The sequence below is a fragment of the Theropithecus gelada genome, chromosome 16 (assembly GCF_003255815.1).
Source record: "Theropithecus gelada isolate Dixy chromosome 16, Tgel_1.0, whole genome shotgun sequence".
Classification (NCBI taxonomy): domain Eukaryota; kingdom Metazoa; phylum Chordata; class Mammalia; order Primates; family Cercopithecidae; genus Theropithecus; species Theropithecus gelada.
Genome location: NC_037684.1, coordinates 65,923,052 through 65,947,616, shown reverse-complemented (window position 1 = coordinate 65,947,616; position 24,565 = coordinate 65,923,052). Strand labels below are relative to the sequence as shown.

Here is a 24,565-nt window from a genome sequence, read left to right as displayed (position 1 = left end):
TTTTTTTTTTTTTTTTTTGAGAAGGAGTCTCACTCTGTCGCCCAGGCTGGAGTGCAGTGGCATGATCTTGGCTCACTGCAAGCTCCGCCTCCCGGGTTCAAGCAATTCTCCTGCCTCAGCCTCCCGAGTAGCTGGGACTACATGTGCGTGCCACCATGCCGAGCTAATTTTTGTATTTTTAGTAGAGACGGGGTTTCACCATGTTGAACAGGATGGTCTCGATCTCCTGACCTCATGATCCACCTGCCTCGGCCTCCCAAAGTGCTGGGATTACAGGCATGAGCCACCGCGCCCATTCAAGTACTTCCTTTTTTATTCAAAAAAAAAAAAAAAAAAAAAAAAAGGCTCATGTCTATAATCCCAACACTTTGCACTTTGGGAGGCCAAGGTAGGTGGATTGCTTGAGTCTAGGAGCTCAAGACCAGCCTGGAGGACATGGCAAGACCCAGTCTCTACAAAAAATACAAAAAAAAAAAAAAAAAAATTGCCAGGCATGGTGGCGTGCACCTATAGTCCCAGCTACTCAGGAGGCTGAAGTGGGAGGATTGCTTAAACCTGGCAGGTAGAGGTTGCAGTGAGTCAAGAGTCCACCACTGCACTCCAGCCTGGGCAACAGAGCGAGACCCTGTCTCAACAAAAATATAAAAAAAAAAGTGGGGGCTGGGCACAGTGGCTCACACCTGTAATCCCAGCACTTTGGGAGGCCAAGACAGGTGGATCACTTGAGGACAGCAGTTGGAGACCAGCCTGGTCAACATGGCAAGACCCCATCTCTACTAAAAAAATTACAAAAATTAGCTGGGCCTGGTGGCAGCATGCCTGTAATCCCAGCTACTCAGGAGGCTGAGGCAGGAGAATCATTTGAACCTGGAAGGCTGGAGGTTGCAGTGAACCGAGATTGCACCACTGCACTCCCAGCCTGGGCAACAGAGCACAACTCCATCTCAAACAAACAAACAAACAAACAAACCCTTCCAAAACATTTGCTCACTGCATTTAGAATTAAAATCCAATCCAAATTCCTTTATCCTCCATGGTAACTAGTATTTGTGCCCGCTTCCCCCACCCATCTCTTTTAACTTCTTTTACTAGCTCTCCCTGAACCCTTAGCCCAACTACCCACTAAGCCCCAGACACACTGGCCCTCTTGCTATTCCTCAAATATGCCAAGTGATCTCCCACCTCAGGGCCTTTGTACTTGCTGTTCCCTCTGCCTGGAACGTTTTCCCCCCAGATCTTCATGTGGCTGGCACCCTCTCATAAGCTTTAATGCCACCTTAGCAATTTAAAATAGAATGCTAAAGGTAGATCCCATTTCAACAAAGATTTGAGGAAGTGAGGGGATGAGGGAGTGAGCCATGGGGATATCTGGGGAAAGAATATTTCAGGCAGATATAAGAGTCAGAGCAAAGGCTCTATCTAGGCCCAGTGTGTTTGAGGAACTGCAAGAAGAAAGTATGGCTAGAAGGGGTGAGTAATAAGAGGAAGAACTCCAGGTAAGAAGGGGAAGGTGAAAGTGAAGAAGGAGAGAAAGTCACAGGGAGCCTTGCAGGTGACAGGGGGAACTTGTCATTTACTCTTAGAGGGTAAAAGACTTTTGAGCCCTAAATATGGCATATTCTGACTTATGTTTTGTTTCTTTCTTTTGTTTTCTTTGAGATAGAGTCTGCCTCTGTTACTCAGGCTGGAGTGCAGTGGTGCAATCTCGGCTCACTGCAACCTCCACCTTCCGGGTTCAAGAAACTCTCCTTTCTCAGCCTTCCACTATAGGTGTCCGCCACCACGCCCGGCTAATTTTTGTGTTTTTAGTAGAGATGGGGTTTCACCAAATTGGTCAGGCTGTTCTCCAACTCCTGACCACAGGCGAAACACCATCTCTACTCAAAAAAATTGTAAAAATCGGGCCGGGCGCGGTGGCTCATGCCTGTAATCCCAGCACTTTGGGAGGCCAAGGAGGGCAGATCACGAGGTCAGGAGATCCAGAGGATCCTGGCTAACATGGTGAAACCCCGTCTCTACTAAAAATACCAAAAAACTAGCCAGGTGTGGTGGCAGGCACCTGTAGTCCCAGCTACTCGGGAGGTTGAGGCAGGAGAATGGCATGAACCCGGGAGGCAGAGCTTGCAGTGAGCCAAGATCACACAACTGCACTCCAGCCTGGGCAACAGAGCGAGACTCTGTCTCAAACAAACAAACAAACAAACAAAAATTACAAAAATTAGCTGGGCGTGGTGGCGCATGCCTGTAATTCTAGCTATGTAAATCAGGTCCAGGTGCGGTGGCTCCCACCTCGGCCTCCAAAGTGCTGGGATTACAGGCGTGAGCCACCGCGCCCGGCCCTGACTTACATTTTAAAGCAGACCTCTGGCTTCTGGCTTCTGTGTTGAGAACAGACTGCGGGAAAGTATGCTGGGTGAGAAGAGAAGCAAAGAGACCTGGTAGGAAGGTACCAGAGCAATCTAGGGGAGAGATGCTGGTGGCTAAGATAAGCCGGGAGATAATGAGGAGTGACAGACCTTGGATGTACTTTGAAATGAGCGTCATCAGGAGATGTGGATGTGGGCATAAGAGAGACAGGGGAGGCAGTGAGGACTCCAAGATTTCTGTCCTGAGCTGCCTTCGCTCTAGATGTAAGGTAAGCCCAGAGCTCCTGGCAGCACCATGTGGAGAAGACATGCGCAGGGTGGGGTAGGGATGCTAACAAGGAGGAGACAGGGCCAAGAAAAGAGGGGTGAGGGCCGGGCGCGGTGGCTCACGCTTGTAATCCCAGCACTTTGGGAAGCCGAGGTGGGTGGATCACCTGAGGTCAGGAGTTCAAGACCAGCTTGGTCAACATGGCGAAACCCCATTTCTACTAAAAATACAAAAAAATTAGCCGGTCGTGGTGGTGCACGCCTGTAATCCCAGCTACTCGGAAGGCTGAGGCAGGCGCATGCCTGTAATCCCAGCCACTCTGGAGGCTGAGGCAGCAGAATCGCTTGAACTCGGGAGGCAGAGGTTGCAGTGAGCCGAGATCGTGCCATGGCACTCCAGTTTGGGCAACAAGGGTGAAACTCCATCTCAAAAAAAAGAAAGAAAGAGAGAGAGAGAGAAAGGGAGGAAGGGAGGGAGGGAGGGAGGAAGCGGGGAAGAAGGAAGGGAGGGAGGAAGGGGGGAAGAAGGAAGGGAGGGAGGAAGGGGGGAAGACGGAAGGGAGGGAGGAAGAGAGGGAGGGAGGGAGAGAGGGAGATGGGCTCCTGGTGTCACCATTTTAATAGCTGTCCCTAAAGATCCACTGAACTTTTCACTGATGTGCAGCGGCATATGTACTTTCTGAGCACTGGGGAGATTTGCAGATAGATTCAGCATAAGACAATACTAAGAAATTACTGTTTTAAAGGAAAATATTTTTAGAGATACATGCTGAAGTCTTTAGAGGTGGAATATCATGCTGCCTATAATTTATGCTAAATGACTTTGGCATAAAATAATAAATTGAGTTAAAAATAAATTCCCGTTGAAGCACCACTTCGTTTGAGTCAGGTTTTTATCTCTTACACAACAAAAGGGGTCCTCACATGGGGGGCCCTGTCCTCACTGAGGCCACAAAATCCTTTTCAAAATTTGAATTTCTAAATCTTCCTACTAGAGAGAAAGATACACGCTATATGCAGCAATGTGGGAGAGGAGAAATTGCTGTTTGGTCCTTCCTAGCTCAGAGAGTCTCCCAGCTGGAAGGAAACTCCAAAGAGAGGCTAGATTAGAAGCAAGAAGGGGGTGGACAGTGGGAGGCTGTTCTAGGTTATCCACGCGTAGAGACTAGTATGGGAGGAGAGTGACAAGAATCCAAACCGCAGCTGGAGCCCCGAGCCAGATCTTGACATGTGGACCTTACCTGAAATGATGCTCTTGCCATCCCTCATGAAGTCGATGCCGTGGCAGGTCATGTTGGGCACGGTGATCCGCAGTAGCTCCCTGTTGGATGATGTGTGCCACACCCTGATGTCCTTCTTGGCACAGGTTGCAAATAGCTCAGCAGTGCCACTGCAAGGAAGTCATCAAGAGATGCAACCACAAAAGACGCAGTTTCCCACATGCATATTTGACACCAAAATGTGTTTCACAAAAATATAGGGAAAGGCTGGGTGCAGTGGCTCAAACCTGTAATCCCAGCATTTTGGGAGACCGAGGGGGCTTGACAGACCAAAGAAGGGTTTTGGGTGATCTGCAAACATGAATTCTGGCACCATTGTCTTTTTCTTTTTCAAAATTTTAATAAAATTGTCTACTTGGCCAGGCACAGTGGCTCATGCCTGTCATCCTAGCACTTTGGGAGGCCAAGGCTGGTGGATCACCTGAGGTCAGGAGTTTGAGACCAGCCTGGCCAATACGGTGAAACCCTCTCTATTAAAAATACAAAAATTAGCCGGGCATGGTGGCACATGCCTGTAATCCCAGCTACTCAGGAGGCTGAGGCAGGAGAATCGCTTGAACCTGGGAGGCAGAGGTTGCAGTGAGCCAAGACTGGGCCACTGCACTCCAGCCTGGGCAACAGAGCCAGGCTCCATCTCAAAAAAAAAAAAAAAAAAAAAAAAGAGAATATAGGGAAGGATGCCTTTTATTATCTGAAGGCTTAATGATTGTCTTACTGACCATTTGACACATCTTGTATAATGGTATGTAATGCCCTCTAATCACCTGTGGACCATCTTTTGTAGTCCTTTCTCTTTAGGAAGGCTTGGGACAAAGTTGCTCAAAAAGAATAAACCGATTTAAAATTCTCACAAAGTCTTGGTAGACTGGAGGATAGTAAGTAACATTTGTCTTTTCTATAAAACTACTTTATTGAGGCCCGATGTGGTGGCTCGCACCTGTCATCCCAGCACTTTGGGAGGCCAAGAAGGGAGGATCCCATCACTTGAGGCCAGGAGTTCAAGACCAGCCTGAGCAACGTAGTGAGACCCTCCCTTCACACAAAAAATAAAAATATATAAAAATTAGTTGGGTGTAGTGGATTCATGCCTGTGGTCCTAGCTTCTCGTGAGGCTAAGGAAGGAAGATCTCTTGAGCCCAGGGGTTAGAGACTGCATTGAGCTATGATCATGCCACTGCACTCCAGCCTGGATGACAGAGTGAGACAAGAGAACTTGCCTCTAAAAATAAAATGAAATAAAATAAAAACCACTTTATTGAGGTATAATTGACAAACAAAAAGCTGTACATATTTAATGGATATTACCTGAGTTTGGAGATAAGTAGACAGCTATAACATTTCTTGAGATAAATACGCCCTTGGATTACTTGTATTAAAAGAGAATAAAGAAACCTTTTCCTGTAAAGTAGACAATCTTTTTATTTATTTATTTATTTATTTATTTTTGAGATGGAGTCTCGCTCTGTGGCCTGGGCTGCAGCGCAATGGTCCAGTCTCGGCTCACTCTGCCTCCTATGTTCAAGCAATTCTCCTACCTCAGCCTCCCGAGTAGTTGGGATTACAGGCATGTGCCACCATGTCCAGCCTATTTTTTGTATTTTTAGTAGAGACAGGGTTTCACCATGTTGGCCAGGCTAGTCTCAAACTCCTGACCTCAGGTGATCCACCCGCCTCGGCCTCCCAAAGTGCTGGGGTTACAGGCGTGAGCCACTGTGCCCAGCCAAGTAGACAATTTTATTAAAATCTTCAAAAAGAAAAAGACAGAGGTGCCAGAATTCATGTTTGCAGATAACCCAAAACCCTTCCTTGGTCTGTCAAGCTAAAAAAAAAAAGAAAAAAAAAAAAAAAAGGCAACCTGTAAATACAATGTAAATTGCCAATATGTCAAAAGATTACAGATTATTCCAATTTGAATAAGAAGAAGGAATAATATTGGGGTAAAATAAAGTCCAGTTGGTTTATAAGTATAAATTTCTAGCTTGTCTCTGTGGAGACTGAAGCTAATTTTTAGGTTTCAGTACCTGTCAAGCAATGCCTACATTTTTTCATGAACACATTTCAAAAAAGAGTCCTTTTCTCTTATTTTAAGACCTACTCACTTTAGAATTAAAAGAAAAAATAAGTGGATCCCTTCCACACATTTAATGTTGGGGTTCAGTGTTAAAGGTATGATGATGGACTACTTAGTTAGAAGAGTAAGTGCTGGAATGAGACAGCAGATGTGATGGGGCTTCTTGCTAGACAATCTTGATCAACATAAATCAAGTCAACATTAGAATGTTAATATTAATTTAAAATTAGAGGAATTTATATTAGATAATGCCTTCGGTGAATGAGCTCCTCCTTCGAGGGAAGTAAGCTCTTAAAGAGGTGTACTCACGGACCACTCATGAAAATCAAATATCATGAAATGAACGCCCCCTAAAGAACATTCCAGGCCAGGCGCGCTGGCTCACACCTGTAATCCCAGCACCTTGGGAGGGCCAAGGTGAGTGGAGCACCTGAGGTCAAGAGTTTGAGACCAGCTTGGCCAAGATGGCGAAACCCTGTCTCTACTAAAAATATAAACATTAGCTGGTCGTGGTGGTATGCACCTGTAGTCCCAGCTACTTGGAAGGCTGAGGCAGGAGAATAGCTTGAACCCAGTAGGCGGGGGTCGCAGTGAGCCGAGATCATGCCATTGCACTCCAGCCTGGGCAACAAGAAAGAAACTCCATCTCAAAAAAATAAAAGAACTTTCTTCCAAACTCTCTACCCTTGATGGCCTATCCACTTCCTCAGCAGTCAAGCCTAGTTCAAAACTGAACCATTGAAGTGGTAGATTGTTCTTAGTTTAGCATCTGAGAGGTTAAGTTCCAGAAAGAACCCAATTGATTGGATCATGGTGCGATACCAGGCCCATGTGCTCCCTCTCTCCCACCTAAAATCCCATGAAATGAAGATATTTATAGATATAGATGTAGCTATAGATGTACATAATTTTGCCCTTAACAGTACAGGAAAGTAGGAAAGAGTATCATCACATAGGTCAGGAACATTGTGGATAAATAGAAATCAGACAGATAAGACCTGTAGAGAAAAACTGAGCTCAAAAGCATAAGCAGAGAGTACATCTTGTAAGACTGGAGCATTGAACTGGTCACACACATTTTCTCACAAATAACAATTAGAAAAACTGGATGAATTAAAAACAATAACAAAAATCTTAATGACACTAAAAACCTCTAAAATTAGATAGAAATCAAGAAGAGTTTGCTCTTCTAAGAGTGCAACCAACTGGTAAGGGTTTAGAATTGTTAGCGTGTGGCTTTCTCACATGTGGGAGCCTCTAACCCCCACAGCTATGGTGGCTGTAGAAAAAGGTGGCAGAAAAACCATAGCCTTCATAGCTAACAATGCTACAGATCAGAGTTAAGGGCTAGAAAATCAGCTGGAATTTAAAGGGGGAATGTCCTATTGGCAAGAGAACCACAAGAATAAGATGTAAATTCTGGTTATAAACACTGCCCAAATCTCTGTTGGGTAGCTAAATTATACATGTATTGGGGGGAATACCAAGAGAAAGAACAAGCAGGCAGAGACGAGAGAGGATTCTACTGTTTTTTTATTATTATTATTATTGATTTTTTTAAGGACTCTACTTTTAAAGACAGCTACATGGGGTCAATCTCAGAGATTTTTTGTTTTCGGTTTGTTTGCCTTTTTAATTAAATACATTCCCCAAATGAGCTCAGCTTGGATGGCAGGAAGCTGAACCTTGCAGGCTTCAAGTGACACAGCTTGAGGTTAGCAGAATATTTGGAAAATAGGGAGAAGTCACTAAAAGAAAGGAAATCATGGAAAGGATGAGCTTCATCTCTGCATAAACCCCTGGGTGACTGCCAGATAATGCAAGCCCACAGAAGAACCCAAGGCCAGGCTAAAAATGCAGCAGTGGGAAGTCACGAGAATATCAGCTGATGCATACTATGGGGAGGCAAAATTTGCAGTTTGAGTCCATGCCAACAATCCTCAGAGAACAGACTTGCTATAGTGTATTCTATATAATACTAAGTTTTCAACAAAAAAATTATCAAACATGCAAACAAATAGGAAAATGTGACTCAGAAAAAAAGGCAGTCAGAAGCGACTGACTCCAAGTAGACCCAGGTGTAAGATTAGCAGACAAAAACTTTAAAGCAGCTATTTAAAAATATATTCAAAATATTAAAGGAAACTGTCATATCAATAAGTGAACAGATAGGTAATCTGAACAGAGAATTAGAAACTATATATGTAATATTATAATTATATAACTTATAGCAATAATATATTTTTCTATAGGTAAGAAGTACAATAACTAAAATAAATTGACTAGGTGGACTCAATGACAGATTAGAGATGGTTAAAAAAAAAAGTCTGTAAACTGGAAGGTAGATTTAATAGAGATTACATAATTTTAAAAAGAGATTCAAAAAATTGAAGAAAAATGAACAGCCTAAAACTAAACACAGATAATTTGAATCTCAGGGGAACAGAAGTGAGAAAAGGTGAAAATTCTTAAGGAATTTCTGATGGTTTTCATTCTTATATATCTAAGTTGCCATCTGTTATCTTTTCCCCCTCTAAAGAACTTTGTTTAGCATTAAAAAAAAAAAAGAGAGAGAGAGAGACAGGGTTTCACTCTGTCTCAGCTTATATATCAGCTAAATATCAGCTTATAGATTCAAAAAGTTGAACAAACCCTAAGAAGGATAAACACAAAGAGAAAGAGAGATCAGTCAAACTGATGAAAGACAAAAGCAAAGAAAAAATCTTGAAAAATAAGCAGAAAAATGACATATTACAAAGAGGAAAATCATAAGAATACAGAATGACTTCTCATTAGAAAGTCTGGAATGATGTATTCAAACTAATGAATAAATAGAAAACAATTGGGTAAGAATTCTGTAACCAGTGAAACTTTCTTCAAAAATAAAATCTAAAAAAATGTTTCCAGATAAATAAAAACTGAGATAATGCTTCACCAGAGGCTTATACTTTTAAAAGATGTTAAATGAGCCAGGCAAAATGGCATGCACCTGTAGTCCCAGCTACTCAGGAGGCTGAGGCAGGAGATCACTTGAGACCAGGCGTTTAGGCTGCAGTGTGCAATGATCATGCTTGTGAATAGTCACTTCACTCCATCCTGGGCAACAGAGTGAAACCCTGTCTCTCTCTTTTTTTCTTTTTTTTTTTTTTAAATGCTAAACAAAGTTCTTTAGAGGGGGAAAAGATAACAGATGGCAGCTTAGATATATAAGAATGAAGACCATCAGAAATAGTCAAATATGTAAGTAAGCACACAAGACATTTTAAAAGTTTTGTTCTCTTAATTTCTTGAAAATGTTTATGATTCTTTAAAGCAAAAATTATAGTATTGCATTGATGAAGTTTTATGCAGTTTGTAAAAGGATTTAATACAAATGTATGAAAGATTACATTAAATGTAAATGGATTAAACGTTCCAAATAAAAGCAGAGATTATCAGACTGGATAGAGAAGTAAAAACCAAGTATATGCTGTTTTTTAAGAGATGTACTTTAAATATAAAGACACATGGAAAAAATAAAAGGGTTAAAAAAAGATTTATCCTGCTAAGAGTAAGCATAAGAAAGCTGTAATGAGTAGATTAAAATTATACAAACATACTTCAAATCAAAGAGAATTACTAGAGACAAAGAGGAACACTTTAATAAAAATGTCAATACAGCAGAAAGATATAATAAATAATTAACAACACCTAATAATAGAGCTTTAAGATACGCAAAACAAAAACTATGAGAAATAAAGGTGAAACTCTATATTTGTTGCTTGAGATTTTAACATTTTTCTCAGTAACTGATAATAAAAGTGGACTAAAAATCAATAAGGAGAAGAAGATCTGTATGACACTAACTACATTAAAAGCTTCCACAGAGAAGAAAAAAGATCTCCAAAGGATATATTGAAATATTCTATTTACATAAAGTTCAAAAGCAGGTAAAACTAATCTATGAGACTAGAAGTTCAGGTAGTGATTAAGTAGGAGGGTGAGGGTAGTGATTGGAAGGGGTGTTTGGGGGATGATAAAAATGTTCTATTGCTTTACCAGGGTGATAGTCATATAGGTGTGGTAAGTCACTGAGGTGCTTATTTATGATTTATGTATTTTGCATATATGTTATACTTCAACACAAACTCCATTAAAATTCTTTTTATACTGCACCAAACTATTATTCAAGTTTGAGGGTAAAACAAACATATTTTCAGATAAGCAGAGACCAAATTTTCTTTCTTTCTTTTTTCTTTTCATCTTCTTCTTCTTGCTTTTTGTTTTGTTTTGTTTTGTTTTTTAATAGAAACAGGGTCTTGCTCTGTCACCCAGGCTGGCGTGCACTGGTGTGATTGTAGCTCATGGTAGCCTCAAACTTCTTCCCACCTTAGCCTCCCGAGTAGCTGAGACTACAGGCAGTGCCACCAACATGTCCAGTTTATTTATTTAGTTTTGTAAAGATGAGGAGGGGGTGTCTCACCATCTTACCCAGGTAAGTCTCAAACTGCTGGGCTTAAGTTATTTTTCCTGCCACAGTCTCGCAAAGTGCTGTGATTACAGGCGTGAGCCACTGTACCTGGTTGAGACCAAATTTTCTGTACATAGATTATTTCTGAAGGAATTCCAAAAAAAAAAAAAAAAGAATCCAAGGGGATTGATGTGTTTAAAAAAAGAGAGAGAGAGAGAGAGAGACTGATAAAAGCAAAGATCTAGAATTCCAAATAATTTCAACATAGGACATGGTGGAGGAAAGGTGAAAATAAAAATATGCCGAGACTCTTGCCTTTTTGGCAGATTGGATACAAACATTGGTTAACTGTAGTCTTCGATGAAAAACTATATTTAAATATGTATATTAAAAATTTAGAGGTTGACTGCAGTGGTTCTTGCCTATAATCTGAGAGGCCTGTGCTCTGGGATGCCAAGGTAGGAGGAGTACTTGAGGATGGCAGTTGGAAATCAACTTGGGCAACATAGCGAGACCCTGTTTCTGGAAAAAAAAAAAAAAAAAAAATTTTTTTTTTTTTTAATTAGCTGGGCATGGTGGTGCATGCCCTCAGGCCCAGCTACTCCAGACCAGAGGTTAAGGCAGAAGGATTGCTTAACCCCAGGAGTTCTAGGTTGCAGTTAGCTATGATTGCATCACTGTGCTCTAGCCTGGGTGACAGCGCAAGACCTTATCTCCTAAAAACAAAACAAAACAAAACAAACAAACAAAAAAATTCAAGGGTAACCACTAAATGAATACAAATAAAGTAGATAGTTTCCAAGTTGTATGCAGCAAAGGGTAAAACAGAACCAAACAAAACATGATGACTACAAGAAAAGACAAAAAAAGTAAACATGTTAAATAGAAAAATCTATAAACTTATTAGGTAGTAATAAGTATGAATGAATTAAATTCTATTAAAAGACTAAGACTTACCTAAAACTAAACACTAATAGGTTGAAAATAAAGAGTTGAAAAAAAAAATACACTCTCTTTTGCTATAATGCATGTTTCTATAATGAATATTAGCTTACATGCAATTGGTAAAAAGGCAAATGATAGTAAAACCGCAATTACTTTTGCACCAACTTAATAGAATATTACAGAAGTTTCATTGGTTCATGCATGATTTATCTCGGTATAATAATGCTTTGGTATATAAAATAATAGCAACTGAAAACAAAGAACATTAACACAACTAAATTATCAAGTAAAGGAAGAAAGCAGTACCATACATTTATTCTGTGTTCTTCCTCTTAGTTTAGTTCATCTCCACAACTCAGCAGCCTCAAGTCTTCTTAAATCTCCTTTTAGAAAGTTACCCTTACTTATTAAAAAGTGAAGTCCTACATTTACTGCAGTATTTCTTTACTTATTAGGAAGTTAATAAACCCTTTCTAACCATGCTAATATTTTATTAAAATTGTGACTGGTTTGTTAGTGCTCTGATTACAAAATTGCATCGGTGTTAAGAGGTCTGGCCTAACCACAGTGATTCTCAGCTACGGGTAATTTTACCACCAGGGGAAGTTTGGCAAAGTCTGGGGACGGTTTTTGGTTGTCATAATTGCAGGGAAGGAGCTGCTACTCGCATCTGATGGGTAGAGGCCAGGGATGCTGCCAAACATCCTTTAACGTATAGAATCGCATCCACAATACCAAGTTATCTAGCTCAAAATGTCAGTAGTGCTGAGGTTGAGAAATCCTGGCCTAATTCAATTTTTCCCAGAAGTCCTTTTGTTGTTGTTGTTGTTTTTAGTACATGAAGTTTAGGTTTTCCAATGAATTCGTTTATTACATTATAGCAAAAATAGCTAATTAGTAAATGTTATTTTAAAAGAATGAAGATGTGGTAATCTTAATATCAGACTAAGTAAAATTGATGGCAAGAGAAATATTTTGAGAGGCCAGGCGTGGTAGCTCATGCCTACAATCTCAGCACCTTGGAAGGCTGAGGCGGGTGGATCACCTGAGGTCAGGAGCTCGTGACTAGCCTGGCCAACATAGTGAAACCCCATCTCTACTAAAAATATAAAAATTAGCTGGGCATGGTGGCACACGCCTGTAATCCCAGCTACCCGGGAGACTGAGGCAGGAGAATCGCTTGAACCCGGGAGACGGAGGTTACAGTGAGCTGAGATCGCGCCGCTTCACTCCAGCATGGTAACAGAGCAAGACTGAGTCTCAAAAAAGAAAAAAAAAAAAAAAAGAAAGAAAGAAAGAAAGAAAAGACAAGAAAAAGGAAAGGAAAGGAAAAGAAAGAGATGCAAAACCCAAACAGATCAATACCTATGTAAGCAATTGAAAAGATAGTTTAAAATTTACCCTTAAAAAAAGCACCAGGGCCAAACAATTTTACAGATTAATTCTACTAAACTGCTTATTAACCAAAAAAAAAAAAAAAGAGGGGAAAAGGTGAAACCAAAAGAAAACGACCAACTTGCAAATAAAGATTCACCTAATGGGAAAGCACCAGCCATTTTCACTGTTGGAAATACGTGGAAAGACCTAATCACAGGGATTCAGGGAACCGAAACCACAGCTCAAGATCTCAAAAACTGAGGTCTGAGGCTGGGTGCGGTGGCTCGTGCCTGTAATCCCAGCACCTTGGGAGGCCGAGGCGGGTGGATCACTTGAAGTCAGGAGTTCAAGACCAGCCTGGCCAACAAGGTGAAACCCCATCTCTACCAAAAATTTAAAAAAATAGCTGGGCGTGGTGGCGCATGCCTGTAATCCTAGCTACTCAGGAGACTGAGACAGGAGAATCACTTGAAGCCTGGAGGTGGAGGTTGCAGTGAGTCGAGATTCCGCCATTGCACTCCAGCCTGGGTGACAGAGCAAGGCTTCGTCTCAAAAACAAAAAAGAAACTGAGGTCTGAATATAAGTCTTGCTGAAAGTTGAGTATTATAAATTCAAGCTAAGTACTGAGGAAGTTTAGAGCAAAAACTGACCAACTTCATGGAATGAATCTCACCAAAGACAAAATGTGTTACAAAATCAAGTACCGGAACATATGACTGAAGCTCCTTTTGATACCAAAACTGCTGGTAGTTATTTGTTTTACTTGTGCTGGGTGAGATTTACCAAGAAATACAGCAACTAGATCCAGAAGCCCTCCTAATGAACACCACCATGAAGCCTGCCAAATCTAGAAGACCTCAAGAGGTACAAACAAATGACAGGAAAGAAGTTTTAAGGCCGGGCGCAGTGGCTCAAGCCTGTAATCCCAGCACTTTGGGAGGCCGAGACGGGCGGATCACGAGGTCAGGAGATCGAGACCATCCTGGCTAACACAGTGAAACCCCGTCTCTACTAAAAAAAAAAAAAACTAGCCAGGCGAGGTGGCAGGCGCCTGTAGTCCCAGCTACTCGGGAGGCTGAGGCAGGAGAATGGCGTAAACCCGGGAGGCGGAGCTTGCAGTGAGCTGAGATCCGGCCACTGCACTCCAGCCTGGGCGACAGAGCGAGACTCCGTCTCAAAAAAAAAAAAAAAGAAGTTTTAAAACAGGTACCACAGATACTTCTTGTCTTAAGATGGGGCTATACGCCTGATAAACCCAATGTAATTGAAAATATCCTAAGTTGAAAATGCATTTAATACACCTAACCTGCTGAACATCCTAGCTTAGCCCAGCCCACCTTAAACATACCCAGAACACTTCCATTAGCCTGTAGCTGGGCAAACTCATCTAACACAAAGCCTATTTTCTAATAAAGTGTTGAATATCTCATGTAATTTATGGAATACTGTACTGAAAGGGAAAAACAAAATAGTTGTATGGGTACTTGAAACATCGTTTCTACTGAATACAGTTCACTTTTACACCATCATAAAATAAAAAAATCGTAAGTCAGGGACTGCCAGTACTAAGCTTTTCCTGGATGGCATTAGGAAAACAGAAAGGTTTTGTCAGGTACTTACCCTTTCCAGGAGGGGTTGATTAGAAAAGTCAGTACTCTGAAGAAACCCAAATTTGAATTAGAAAGCTAATATAATTGCATGGCGAAGACAATGGAAAGTCTATCAAAATAATTCATCACATTAGAAAAATTTAAGGAGACAAAATCGTAACTGTGTTAATTGATACTGAAAATGCATTCGTAAAATTAAATGCCCTTGCATACCGCACCAAATCTCCACATTCTTCTTTTTCTCTTCTACTCACAATGGAAAGACAATATCCTCCACAGCTTCAAAGTGACAAGTCGCTATGAGTGTCTCTTTGAAATCCGTGAAGCTGACACGATAAATGTGCGATTCTTCTGTTCCTACGAAAAACTGGTGTCCTTCTCCTCGCAGTGTGATAGAAGTGATGCCGCCTTGCAACTGAATCTTCCTTTAGGGAGAAGCACAAAGGTAAAGGAGACCCACTCAACCAGTAAGTGGTTATGAGTCGTCTGAAGCCTGTCAGGGGATACAAATCAGGCGTCTAATTTCGGACCTGCCCTCACAGAAGTGACACAGTTGAAAATGCAGGAGTTACTCACAAGTTGGTGGACACATGAACAGCAAAGCCAGAGGTCAGCGTAGGTTAAAGTAGTCAGGGAAGATTCTTCAGTGAGATAACATTTTGACATGGGTTGTGCAATGCAGGCAGGATTTGGGTAGAGGGAGTATTCCAGGCAGGCCTATGGGTACAACTGACCACAGCAACTAACCCCTTTATTAATTTCACTTCTGAAAAATAATCCTAAAATCAGGGGGAAGATACTTTACGTCAAAGGATGCTATGATAACCCTATCTGAAAGTGTAAAAGGTTGGAAACAACCTAGATAGCCAGTCGTAATGGAGTAGTTAAATGATCTTTGGAACATCAGCTTCATAGAATATTTGCCTAAAAAAATGTTCAAAAGATTATGTAGCGTGTGTATATGTTACCATAATAAAAAGATTACATCGTAATACTGAAAATGTTTATGATGCTTGCATTAAGTAAAAAAAATAGAATACAAAATTTTATTTATAAGTAAAATCATTTCAGAGCTTGTACAGTGGTTCATGCCTGTAATCCCAGCACTTTGGGAGGCTTAGGCAAGGATGACCACTTGAGGCCAGGAGTTTGAGACTAGCCTGGGCAACATGGCAAGACCCTGTCTCTAAAAATAAAAAATAAAATAAAATAAAGTAGCCAGGTGTGGTGGTGCGCACCTATAGTCCCAGCTACTTGGGAGTCTGAGGTAGAAGGGTCACTTGAGCCCAGGAGTTGGAGGCTGCAGTGAGCCACAATGTCATCCCTGTCCTCCATCCTGGGTGACAGAGTGAGACTCTGTCGAAAGAAAGAAAGAAAGAAGGAAGGAAGGAAGGAAGGAAGGAAAGAAGGAAAGAAGGAAAGAAGGAAAGAAGGAAAGAAAGAAAGAAGGAAAGAAAGAAAGAAAGAAAGAAAGAAAGAAAGAAAGAAAGAAAGAAAGAAAGAAAGAAAGAAAGAAAGAAAGAAAGAAAGAAAGAAAGAGAGAAAGAAAAAAAGTAGGGGTTGTCTTTGCCAGAACCTTTAGGAGTTGGTTTCTCCTCTTCTACAGTTCATATTTCTCCCTCTTCCCTTTACAATGAGTATGAATTAAAAAAAAAAAAAAGCATATAAATCAATGAGGCCCTAGGAATACAGCCTCTCTCTGTAAGTAATGTAGTTTGAACAATGAAGAATTCAACGCGGGTTCTTGTGCAGGAAGCCAGCATGGGAAGTGCAGTGTTTTAGAGGTTTATTTGGTGGGACACAGAACAGTTAATGGAGAAAGGAAGACAAGTTAAATCCCAGTTCCTGCACTAACTAGAGGTCTGTGACTCTGGGCAAATTGTCAGAAACCTCTGACCTCAGTTTACTCAACCACAGAATAATTCCTCCTTTACAGGGGTTGCAGCGAAGGTAAGGTATGCTAGCCTACAGATGACAACCTCAAGAAATACTGGCTATTGGCATCTGGGAACTTCAGAAGACAAAGTGAAGCCTAGGGATAAAAGGGGAAGAACAGGCTGGGCGCGGTGGCTCACGTCTGTAATCCTAGCACTTTGGGAGGCCAAGGCGGGCAGATCACCTGAGGTAGCAAGTTTGAGACCAGCCTGGCCAACATGGTGAAACCCCGTGTCTACTAAAAATACAAAAAAATTAGCTGGGCTTGGTGATGGGCGCCTGTAATCCCAGCTACTCTGGAGGCTGAGGCAGGAGAATCGCTTGAACCCGGGAGGCAGAGGTTGCAGTGAGCGTTTTGATCATACCTCTTCCCTTTCTAGTCTCCATGACTTCTCATGTGAGCTGCCTTTTCAACCTACAAAAAGCCCTGGAGGTGGAAATCACATCTGATTTAAGTCTGCACTGTCACACAGGGTTATTTTGGAAACAGTGATGACACAAACCTTGTAATAATTACTTGGAGTTTATCTTCATCATAACGGGATCATATGCACATTAAAAACGAAGGGTTAAAAAATTAGAGGGTTAATTTTCTATATCCACTTCATACATCCAGAGACAACCCAACATAGTTTTTTTTTTACTTGATTTTATTTTATTTCTTGCATCTTGTATTATTGATAATACTTGAATGTTATTTCTTTCCTCTCCTGGTTTTTGCTATCTTAAGGTTAAGTTTCTCATCACTCCTCTTCTCCACCTCACCTGTATTAGGATTCAGGTTCGGTTGTAAATTAAGAGAGGATCTACTCTCTCTCTGTCTCTCTCTCTCTGTCTGTCTGTCTCTCTCTCTCCAGAAATCAGATTCCAGGTTTTATAAGTGTCTATTCCATGAGGTTGTCCAGGCACCAGGCTCCTGATGAAACGCTGCTCCCAGCATTCTCTGGGGCTGTGGCTTTCAAACTTGAACATGTATAATAACCTGGAGGGCTTCCAATATTGTTCTAAAGTCTCCTCCCTCCCTCATTCCCCTTCATACAGGCATGAAACTGGTCCAAAACATTCTCAATAAGCCCTACCTTGACCACTGAATTTAAAATGGCAAAGTATACACTGCTTTTTTATTTAAACAAAAAAATTGAGACAAGGTCTCGCTCTGTCACCCAGGCTGAGTGCAGTGTTGCAATCATGGCTCACTCCAGCCTCAACCTTGAGGTTGATTGATCAACCTCAATCAATCCTCCTGCTTCAGTCTCCTGAGTAGCTGGGACTACAGGTGTGTGCCACCACATCTGGCTACATTTTGTATTTTTTGTAGAAATGTGGTTTCACTGTGCTTCCAGGCTGGTCTGGAACTCCTGGGCTCAAGCAATCCACTTGCCTCGACCTCCCAAAGTGCTGGAATTACAGGCATGAAGCACTGCACCTGGCCTCCCTGCTTCTATTCAAACTGTAATCCCCTTACTCTACATCCTAATTCATTTTTCCCCATTGTATTTGTCACCCTCTAATACTATGTACCTTCCATGTTTATTTTGTTTCTTATTTATTGCCTTTTCCTTCCTGCTAGAATGTAAGCTCCATGAGGGCAGGGATTTTTTTTTTCTTCCGTCTTTTTTGTTTTATTCACTGAGATATCCTAAGCACCTAGAATGGTGCCTGGTACACCATGAATGTTCAACACAGATTTCTTTGAATGAAGACAGCTGATGCTCATTTCTACAATGTATATGCAACTACCCCTGGCTTCCTGGGAGGTAGCAGAGGCCATACAGAGCATGTGTGGGGTAACTGGTTTTGTTTAAGCCCATCCCTCTATGAACTGTCCTCCCTGATCTCTCCATCCCAAGAAGGTCACCCTCTTCTCTGATCTCTACAACATTCATAATATATTTTACTTTATCTGGACCATGTGTTAATATACTATCTTGTCTGGTAGTGACTTCTTTCATGTGTATATACCTTATCCCCAAACGAGTCTGTACGTTCTGGGAGGACAAAGACCATAGCTTATGTTTCTTTATTTTATTAATAGCATCTAATACATTGGTTTGGTTGGAGGAGGTGCTGAATAAGTACTTGTTAATGGCAATACATAAGGTTTGGTTGCATTTTATTTTGATTGGAGCCAAGAAATGTACATAGCACAGTATCTGGCATATAGAAATGGCTGGTGAATGTTGGCTATTTCTATTATAAATTGTATTCAAATGCATGACTAACACAAAGCTTTGCACATAATAGGTACCCAATGCATAATAAATTTCATTGAATTAACCAATTTTGAACATTTAACATTGGGGGTTATTTGTTGGATAAGTTTATAACATCCCATTCCTTTCATCACGGCTCAATGTATTAGCTAAATGCAAACTTACGTATTTATTAAATGGGCAGTGTCCCTCTGGATAATAGTGGACTACTTTGGTTTGATTCAACATAAGCTTTTGTCTTTTCATTGGCAAAGAAGCCACCATCTATTGTGATTCCAACTACTCATTCTAACAGCAAGATGAAATTTTTTAACCAAACATCACTTTGCCAATAGCATCGAGTTGCCGGCTTTAAGCAAACCTCCCTTTAGTGAGTCTCTACCCAGCCCCACTCTGTGAGGCCCAGAACTTACTTGATGGGTTTGTAGCTAGGGCTTTTACAGAAGACCAGCAGTCCGGCTCCAGAGCCCACCAACAAACCCCCCATCTTCAGGCACCTGATAGCTGACACTCCCTGCGAGGAGAAACAGTGTTAAGAAAAAGGCACCAAAATCTCACAAATTACCACTGAAGAATTTACTCATGTAACCAATAACCACCTGTTCCCCAAAAACCTATGGCAATTTAAAAGATTCAAATGTTAATTAAAAAAAAAAAAAAGAAAAAGGCTAAATGAAGGATGAATTAAAAAGATGGCCAAAGTCATGCCAGTGCCGCACACATTGCCTGGAGGACGTTCATGAAGGTTCTGCTCACGATGCACCCCCAGGCTAACCAAGGGAATTCAATGCCAACACCGAGCTCACTTGCCAGGAAGTAACCCTCCTGGGCCTGCAGGATGCAAACAGGCTTCACCATGCTTTCTCCCTAAAACCACCGGTGCATTTTGAATATTTTAAAAATTAACACTTTTGGCCGGACGCGGTGGCCCTGTAATCCCAGCACTTTGGGAGGCCGAGGTGGGTGGATCACAAGGTCAGGAGATCGAGACCACGGTGAAACCCCGTCTCTACTAAAAATACAAAAAATTAGCCGGGCGCGGTGGCGGACGCCTGTAGTCCCAGCTACTCAGGAGGTTGAGGCAGGAGAATGGCGTGAACCCGGGAGGCGGAGCTTGCAGTGAGCCGAGATCGCGCCACTGCACTCCAGCCTGGGCGACAGCGCGAGACTCCGTCTCAAAAAAAAAAAAAAAAAAAAATTAACACTTTTACATCCACTCAAATATGGCCAAGAGAAGGTATAAACATAACCTCAGCAATGCTAGTCTCTCAGCTGCCACTGTTTTCACCAGAACTTAATTCTTACAAATGCAAAGAGACCATATTTAATATCCCAAGAAAGCACAAAAGACTCCTTATTGTTTGGTGACTGTATTATCTGAACTACAACATGTACTACGTAAGAGGGGGAAACATATTTAAAATTTAAAGTGCTTTTCAAAGGTTGGGGTGCCCCCCACTACTCACTCCAAATAAAAAGTTTGATGATGTATGCTGGTTGTTTTATAGCATTCACTGTGAAGTTCTAATTTTAAAATGTGCATGAGCAACATTTTATTTATTTGTTATCATTATTGTTTTCTTGAGACAGAGTCTCTGTCTGTCACTCAGACTGGAGTGCAGTGGCATGATCTCAACTCACTGCAACCTCTGCCTCCTGGGTTCAAGCGATTCTCGTGACTCAGCCACCAGAGTAGCTGGGATTACAGGCAGGCGCCATCATGCCTGGTTAATTTTTGTATTTTCTTTTTTCTTTTTTTTTTGAATCGGAGTCTTGCTCTGTCGCCCAGGCCTGTCTTGGCTCACTGCAAGCTCTGCCTCCCGGGTTCACGCCATTCTCCTGCCTCAGCCTCCTGAGTAGCTGGGACTACAGGCGCCCACCACCATGCCCAGCCAATTTTTTGTATCTTTTTAGTAGAGATGGGGTTTCACCGTGTTAGCCAGGATGGTCTCGATCTCCTGACTTCGTGATCCACCTGCCTTGGCCTCCCAAAGTGCTGGGATTACAGGTGTGAGCCACTGTGCCCAGCCAATTTTTGTATTTTCAGTAGAGATGGGGTTTCGCCATATTGGCCAGGCTGGTCTCGAACTCCTCACCTGAAGGGATCCTCCTGCCTCAGCCTCCCAAAGTGATGGGATTACAGGTGTGAGCCACCGCACTCGGCCACAACATTCGATTTTAAAACAATCAATATAGCTAGTGACTATATAGGTTTGTGTCTTAATGAATTTTGAATATTATAAAACAAATATCATGCTCTTTCAAGTTACTTTAAACTGAATTTAGCCTGTTGTGGCTCAAAAGACATTTTGTGACTGAGAAGAGAAACCAAGGCTTGAGAATGTGAAGGCGAGGACCAGAATTATATGCTCCCCAGTTTCCACTCCTCACCCCTAACTTCCAAAGTGCCTCAGCAGGACAACAGGATGAAGGCTCGGCCTATGAGGGGACAACCTGGAGTGAATCTTTGTAGCATTTGTTTGGGGACTTGGGGATGCGAGCGGTAAAGAGTTTCACAGAGCCTCGAAGCTACATATGTGTGATTTCTAAATAAACTTTTTAAAACTACAACTGACATCATTCAAGTGACGTCATTCAAGTGCACGGGTTCTGGAGCCAGTCGGCCTGGGTTGAAATCTCAGCTCTACTACTTGCAAGTGAGGAGATCTCCAATGGTATGAGCCTCAGTCTTCTCATCTGTAAAGCAGGGATGAAAATGGTACCTATCTCATTAGGCGTTTATGAGGATCGAATGAGATCATGTAAGGAAGGAGTTCTGCACCATGTCTGACACAGCAGCATTTATTGACACATACCATTTTTTTTGTTTGCACGTTCATGTGTGTGTGTGTGTGTGTACTTTGGAGACAGGGTCTCTACCACGCAGGCTGGAGTGTAGTGACACAACCACAGCTCACTGTAACCACGAACTCCTGGGATGAAGCGATTCTCTGCCTCAGCCTCCCCAGTAGCCAGGACTATAGATGTATACTACCATGCCGACTAATTTTTAAAAACTTTTCATAGAGATAGGGTCTTTCTATGCTTTCCAGGCTGGCCTCAAACACCAGCCTCAAGTGATCCTCCTGCTTGGCCTCCCAGAGCACTAAGATTACAGGCATGAGCCACCTTGCCTGGCCTATTTTTGTTTTTACTAGGCTATTTTTTTTTTAGAGCAGTTTTAGATTCACAGCAAAATTAAACAGAAGATACAAGTATTTGAAGTTTCCCCAATACTTCTTCACCCCACAGTTAAAGAGTCTCTCCCATTATCAATATCTTCCAGCAGAGTAGATATATGACAGTTAATAAACCTACGTGGACACATCATTATTACCCAAAACCCATTGTGTACATTAGGGTTTCCTCTTTGCATTGTATACTCTCTGGGTTTGGACAAATTAATAGCCACATATATTTACCATGATAGTGTCATACAGAATAGTTTCACCATCCAAAGCATCCTCTGTGTTTTACCTATTCACCCTCCCTCCCCCCTAACCCATGGCAAGCACTTATCTTTTTTTTTTTTTTTTTTAAGATGGAGTCTCACTCTGTCGCCAGGCTGAAGTACAGTGGCGTGATCTCGGCTCACTGCAACCTCCACCTCCCGAGTTCAAGCAATTCTGCCTCAGCCTCCTGAGTAGCTGGGATCATAGGCACACGCCACCACGCCGGCTAATTTTTGTATTTTTAGTAGACACGGAGTTTTACCATGTTGGCCAGGATGGTCTCGATCTCCTGACCTTGTGATCTGCCCACCTCGGCCTCCCAAAGTGTTGGGATTACAGGCGTCAGCCACCGTGCCTATCCTGATCTTTTCATTGTCTCCTTAATTTTGCCTTTTCCAGAATGTCATATAGTTAGAATCAAATGGTGTGTAGTCTTTTCAGACCGGCATCTTTCACTCAGTAATGTGCCTCTCAGTTTCCTTCTTTTCCTATAAAGTCTTTTCCTGACTTTATAGCTCGTTTCTTTTTAGTACTGATTAATATTCCATTGTTTGGATGTATCCCTTTACTTAGTGAAGGACATCTTGGTTGCTTCCAAGTTTTGGCAACTATGGATAAAGCTTCTATAAACGTCTGTGTGCAGGTTCTTGTGTGAACGTAAGTTTTTAGCTCCTTTGGATAAATAGCAAGGAGTGCAATTGCTGGATTACACGGTAAGAGTATGTTTAATTTTGCAAGAAACCACTGAACTATCTTCCACAGTGGCCATACTATTTTGCATTCCCATCAGCAATGAACAATGGTACTTATTGCTCTCCATCTCTGTCAATACTAGGTGTTGTTAGTGTTCTGGACTTTGGCCATTTGAAAAGGTATGTAGTGGTGTCTCATTGCTGTTTTAATTACATTTCCCGGCTGATATAAGATGTAGAGTATCTTTCCATATGCTTACTTGCCATCTGTATATCTTCTTTTTTTTTTTTTTTTGAGACAGAGTCTTGCTCTGTCCCACAGGCTGGAGTGCAGTGGTGCAATCTCGGCTCACTGCAACGTCCACCTCCCGGGTTCAAGTGATTCTCCTGCCTCAGCCTCCCTAGTAGCTGGGATTGCAGGCTCGCACCACCACACTCAGCTAATTTTTGTGTTTTCAGTAGAGACGGGTTTCACCACAGTGACCCCGCTGGTCTTAAACTCCTGACCTCAAGTGATCCGCCCACCTCTGCCTCCCAAAGTGCTGAGATTACAGGAGTGAGCTGCCACCGTGCCCGGCCACCATCTGTATATCTTCTTTAGGTGAGGTGGCAGTTAAGGTCTTTGGCCCATTTCTTATTGTTGAGTTTTAAAAGTTCTCTGTAAAGGCCGGGCGTGGTGGCTCACACCTGTGATCCCAGCACTTTGGGAGGCTGAGGCAGGTGGATCACGAGTTCTGGAGATCAAGACCATCCTGGCTAACACGGTGAAACCCTATCTCTACTAAAAAAAAAAAAACAAAAAAAATACAAAAAATTAGCCAGTCATGGTGGCGGGCACCTGTAGTCCCAGCTACTCAGGAGGCTGAGGCAGGAGAATGGCGTGAACCCGGGAGGTGGAGCTTGCAGTGAGCCGAGATCGCCCCACTGCACTCCAGTCTGGGCGACAGAGCGAGACTGTGTCTCAAAAAAAAAAAGAAAAAAACAAAAGGTTATCTGTATATTTTGGGTAACAGTCCTTATTCAGGTATGTCTTTTGCCAATATTTTCTCTCACTCCGTATCTTTACTTTTCATTCTCTTGACAGTGTCTTTCATCCAACAGAATTTTTGATTTTAAGAAAGTCCAGGCCGGGTGCGGTGGCTCAAGCCTGTAATCCCAGCACTTTGGGAGGCCGAGACGGGCGGATCATGAGGTCAGGAGATCGAGACCATCCTGGCTAACACGGTGAAAACCCGTATCTACTAAAAAATACAAAAAACTAGCCGGGTGAGGTGGCGGGCGCCTGTAGTCACAGCTACTCGGGAGGCTGAGGCAGGAGAATGGCGTAAACCTGGGAGGCAGAGCTTGTAGTGAGCTGAGATCCGGCCACCGCACTCCAGCCTGGGCGACAGAGTGAGACTCCGTCTCAAAAAAAAAAAGAAAGTCCAGCTTTTCAATTCTTTCCTTCATGGGCCATGTCTTTGGTATTATAGCTAAAAGTTATTATCAAACCTTAGGTCTTCTGGATTTTATCTTTCAGGAGTTTTAGTGTTTTGTGTTTTAGGTCTGTAATCCATTTTGAGTTAATTTTTGTGAAAGGTATAAGGTCTGTATCTAGGCTTTTTTTTTTTGGTTTTCCAGTTGTTGAGCATTATTTATTAAAAAGACTATCTTTTTTTCCATTGTATTTGCTTTGCTCCTTCACCAAAGATCAGTTGACTATATTTATGTGAATTCCTTTTTGGGCTCTCTATTCTGTCCCATTGATCCATTTATTTATTCTTTCACCAACACTACACTGTCTTAATTACTGTAGTTTTCTGGCAAGTCTTTTTTTTTTTTTTTTTTTTTTTTTGATGGAGTCTCACTCTTTCTCCCCCGGTTTGGGGGCGTTGGGCGGCTTCTCCCCTCTTCTAGCTCCCCTTCC

General features: G+C 42.0%; 1 protein-coding gene across 2 annotated transcripts in view; it reads right to left on the bottom strand.

Annotated features, from left to right (window-relative positions):
• Positions 1–24,565, bottom strand: part of CFAP52 (cilia and flagella associated protein 52) — a 68,870-nt gene that overhangs the window by 12,115 nt on the left and 32,190 nt on the right. For both annotated transcript variants that reach the window (XM_025362473.1, XM_025362474.1), the window contains 3 exons: positions 18,929–19,029; positions 14,622–14,792; positions 3,875–4,023 (listed from right to left, as the gene is read on the bottom strand). In XM_025362473.1, coding sequence (XP_025218258.1) covers positions 3,875–4,023; positions 14,622–14,792; positions 18,929–19,029 — 421 coding nt within the window. The remainder of the gene's footprint in view (positions 1–3,874; positions 4,024–14,621; positions 14,793–18,928; positions 19,030–24,565) is intronic.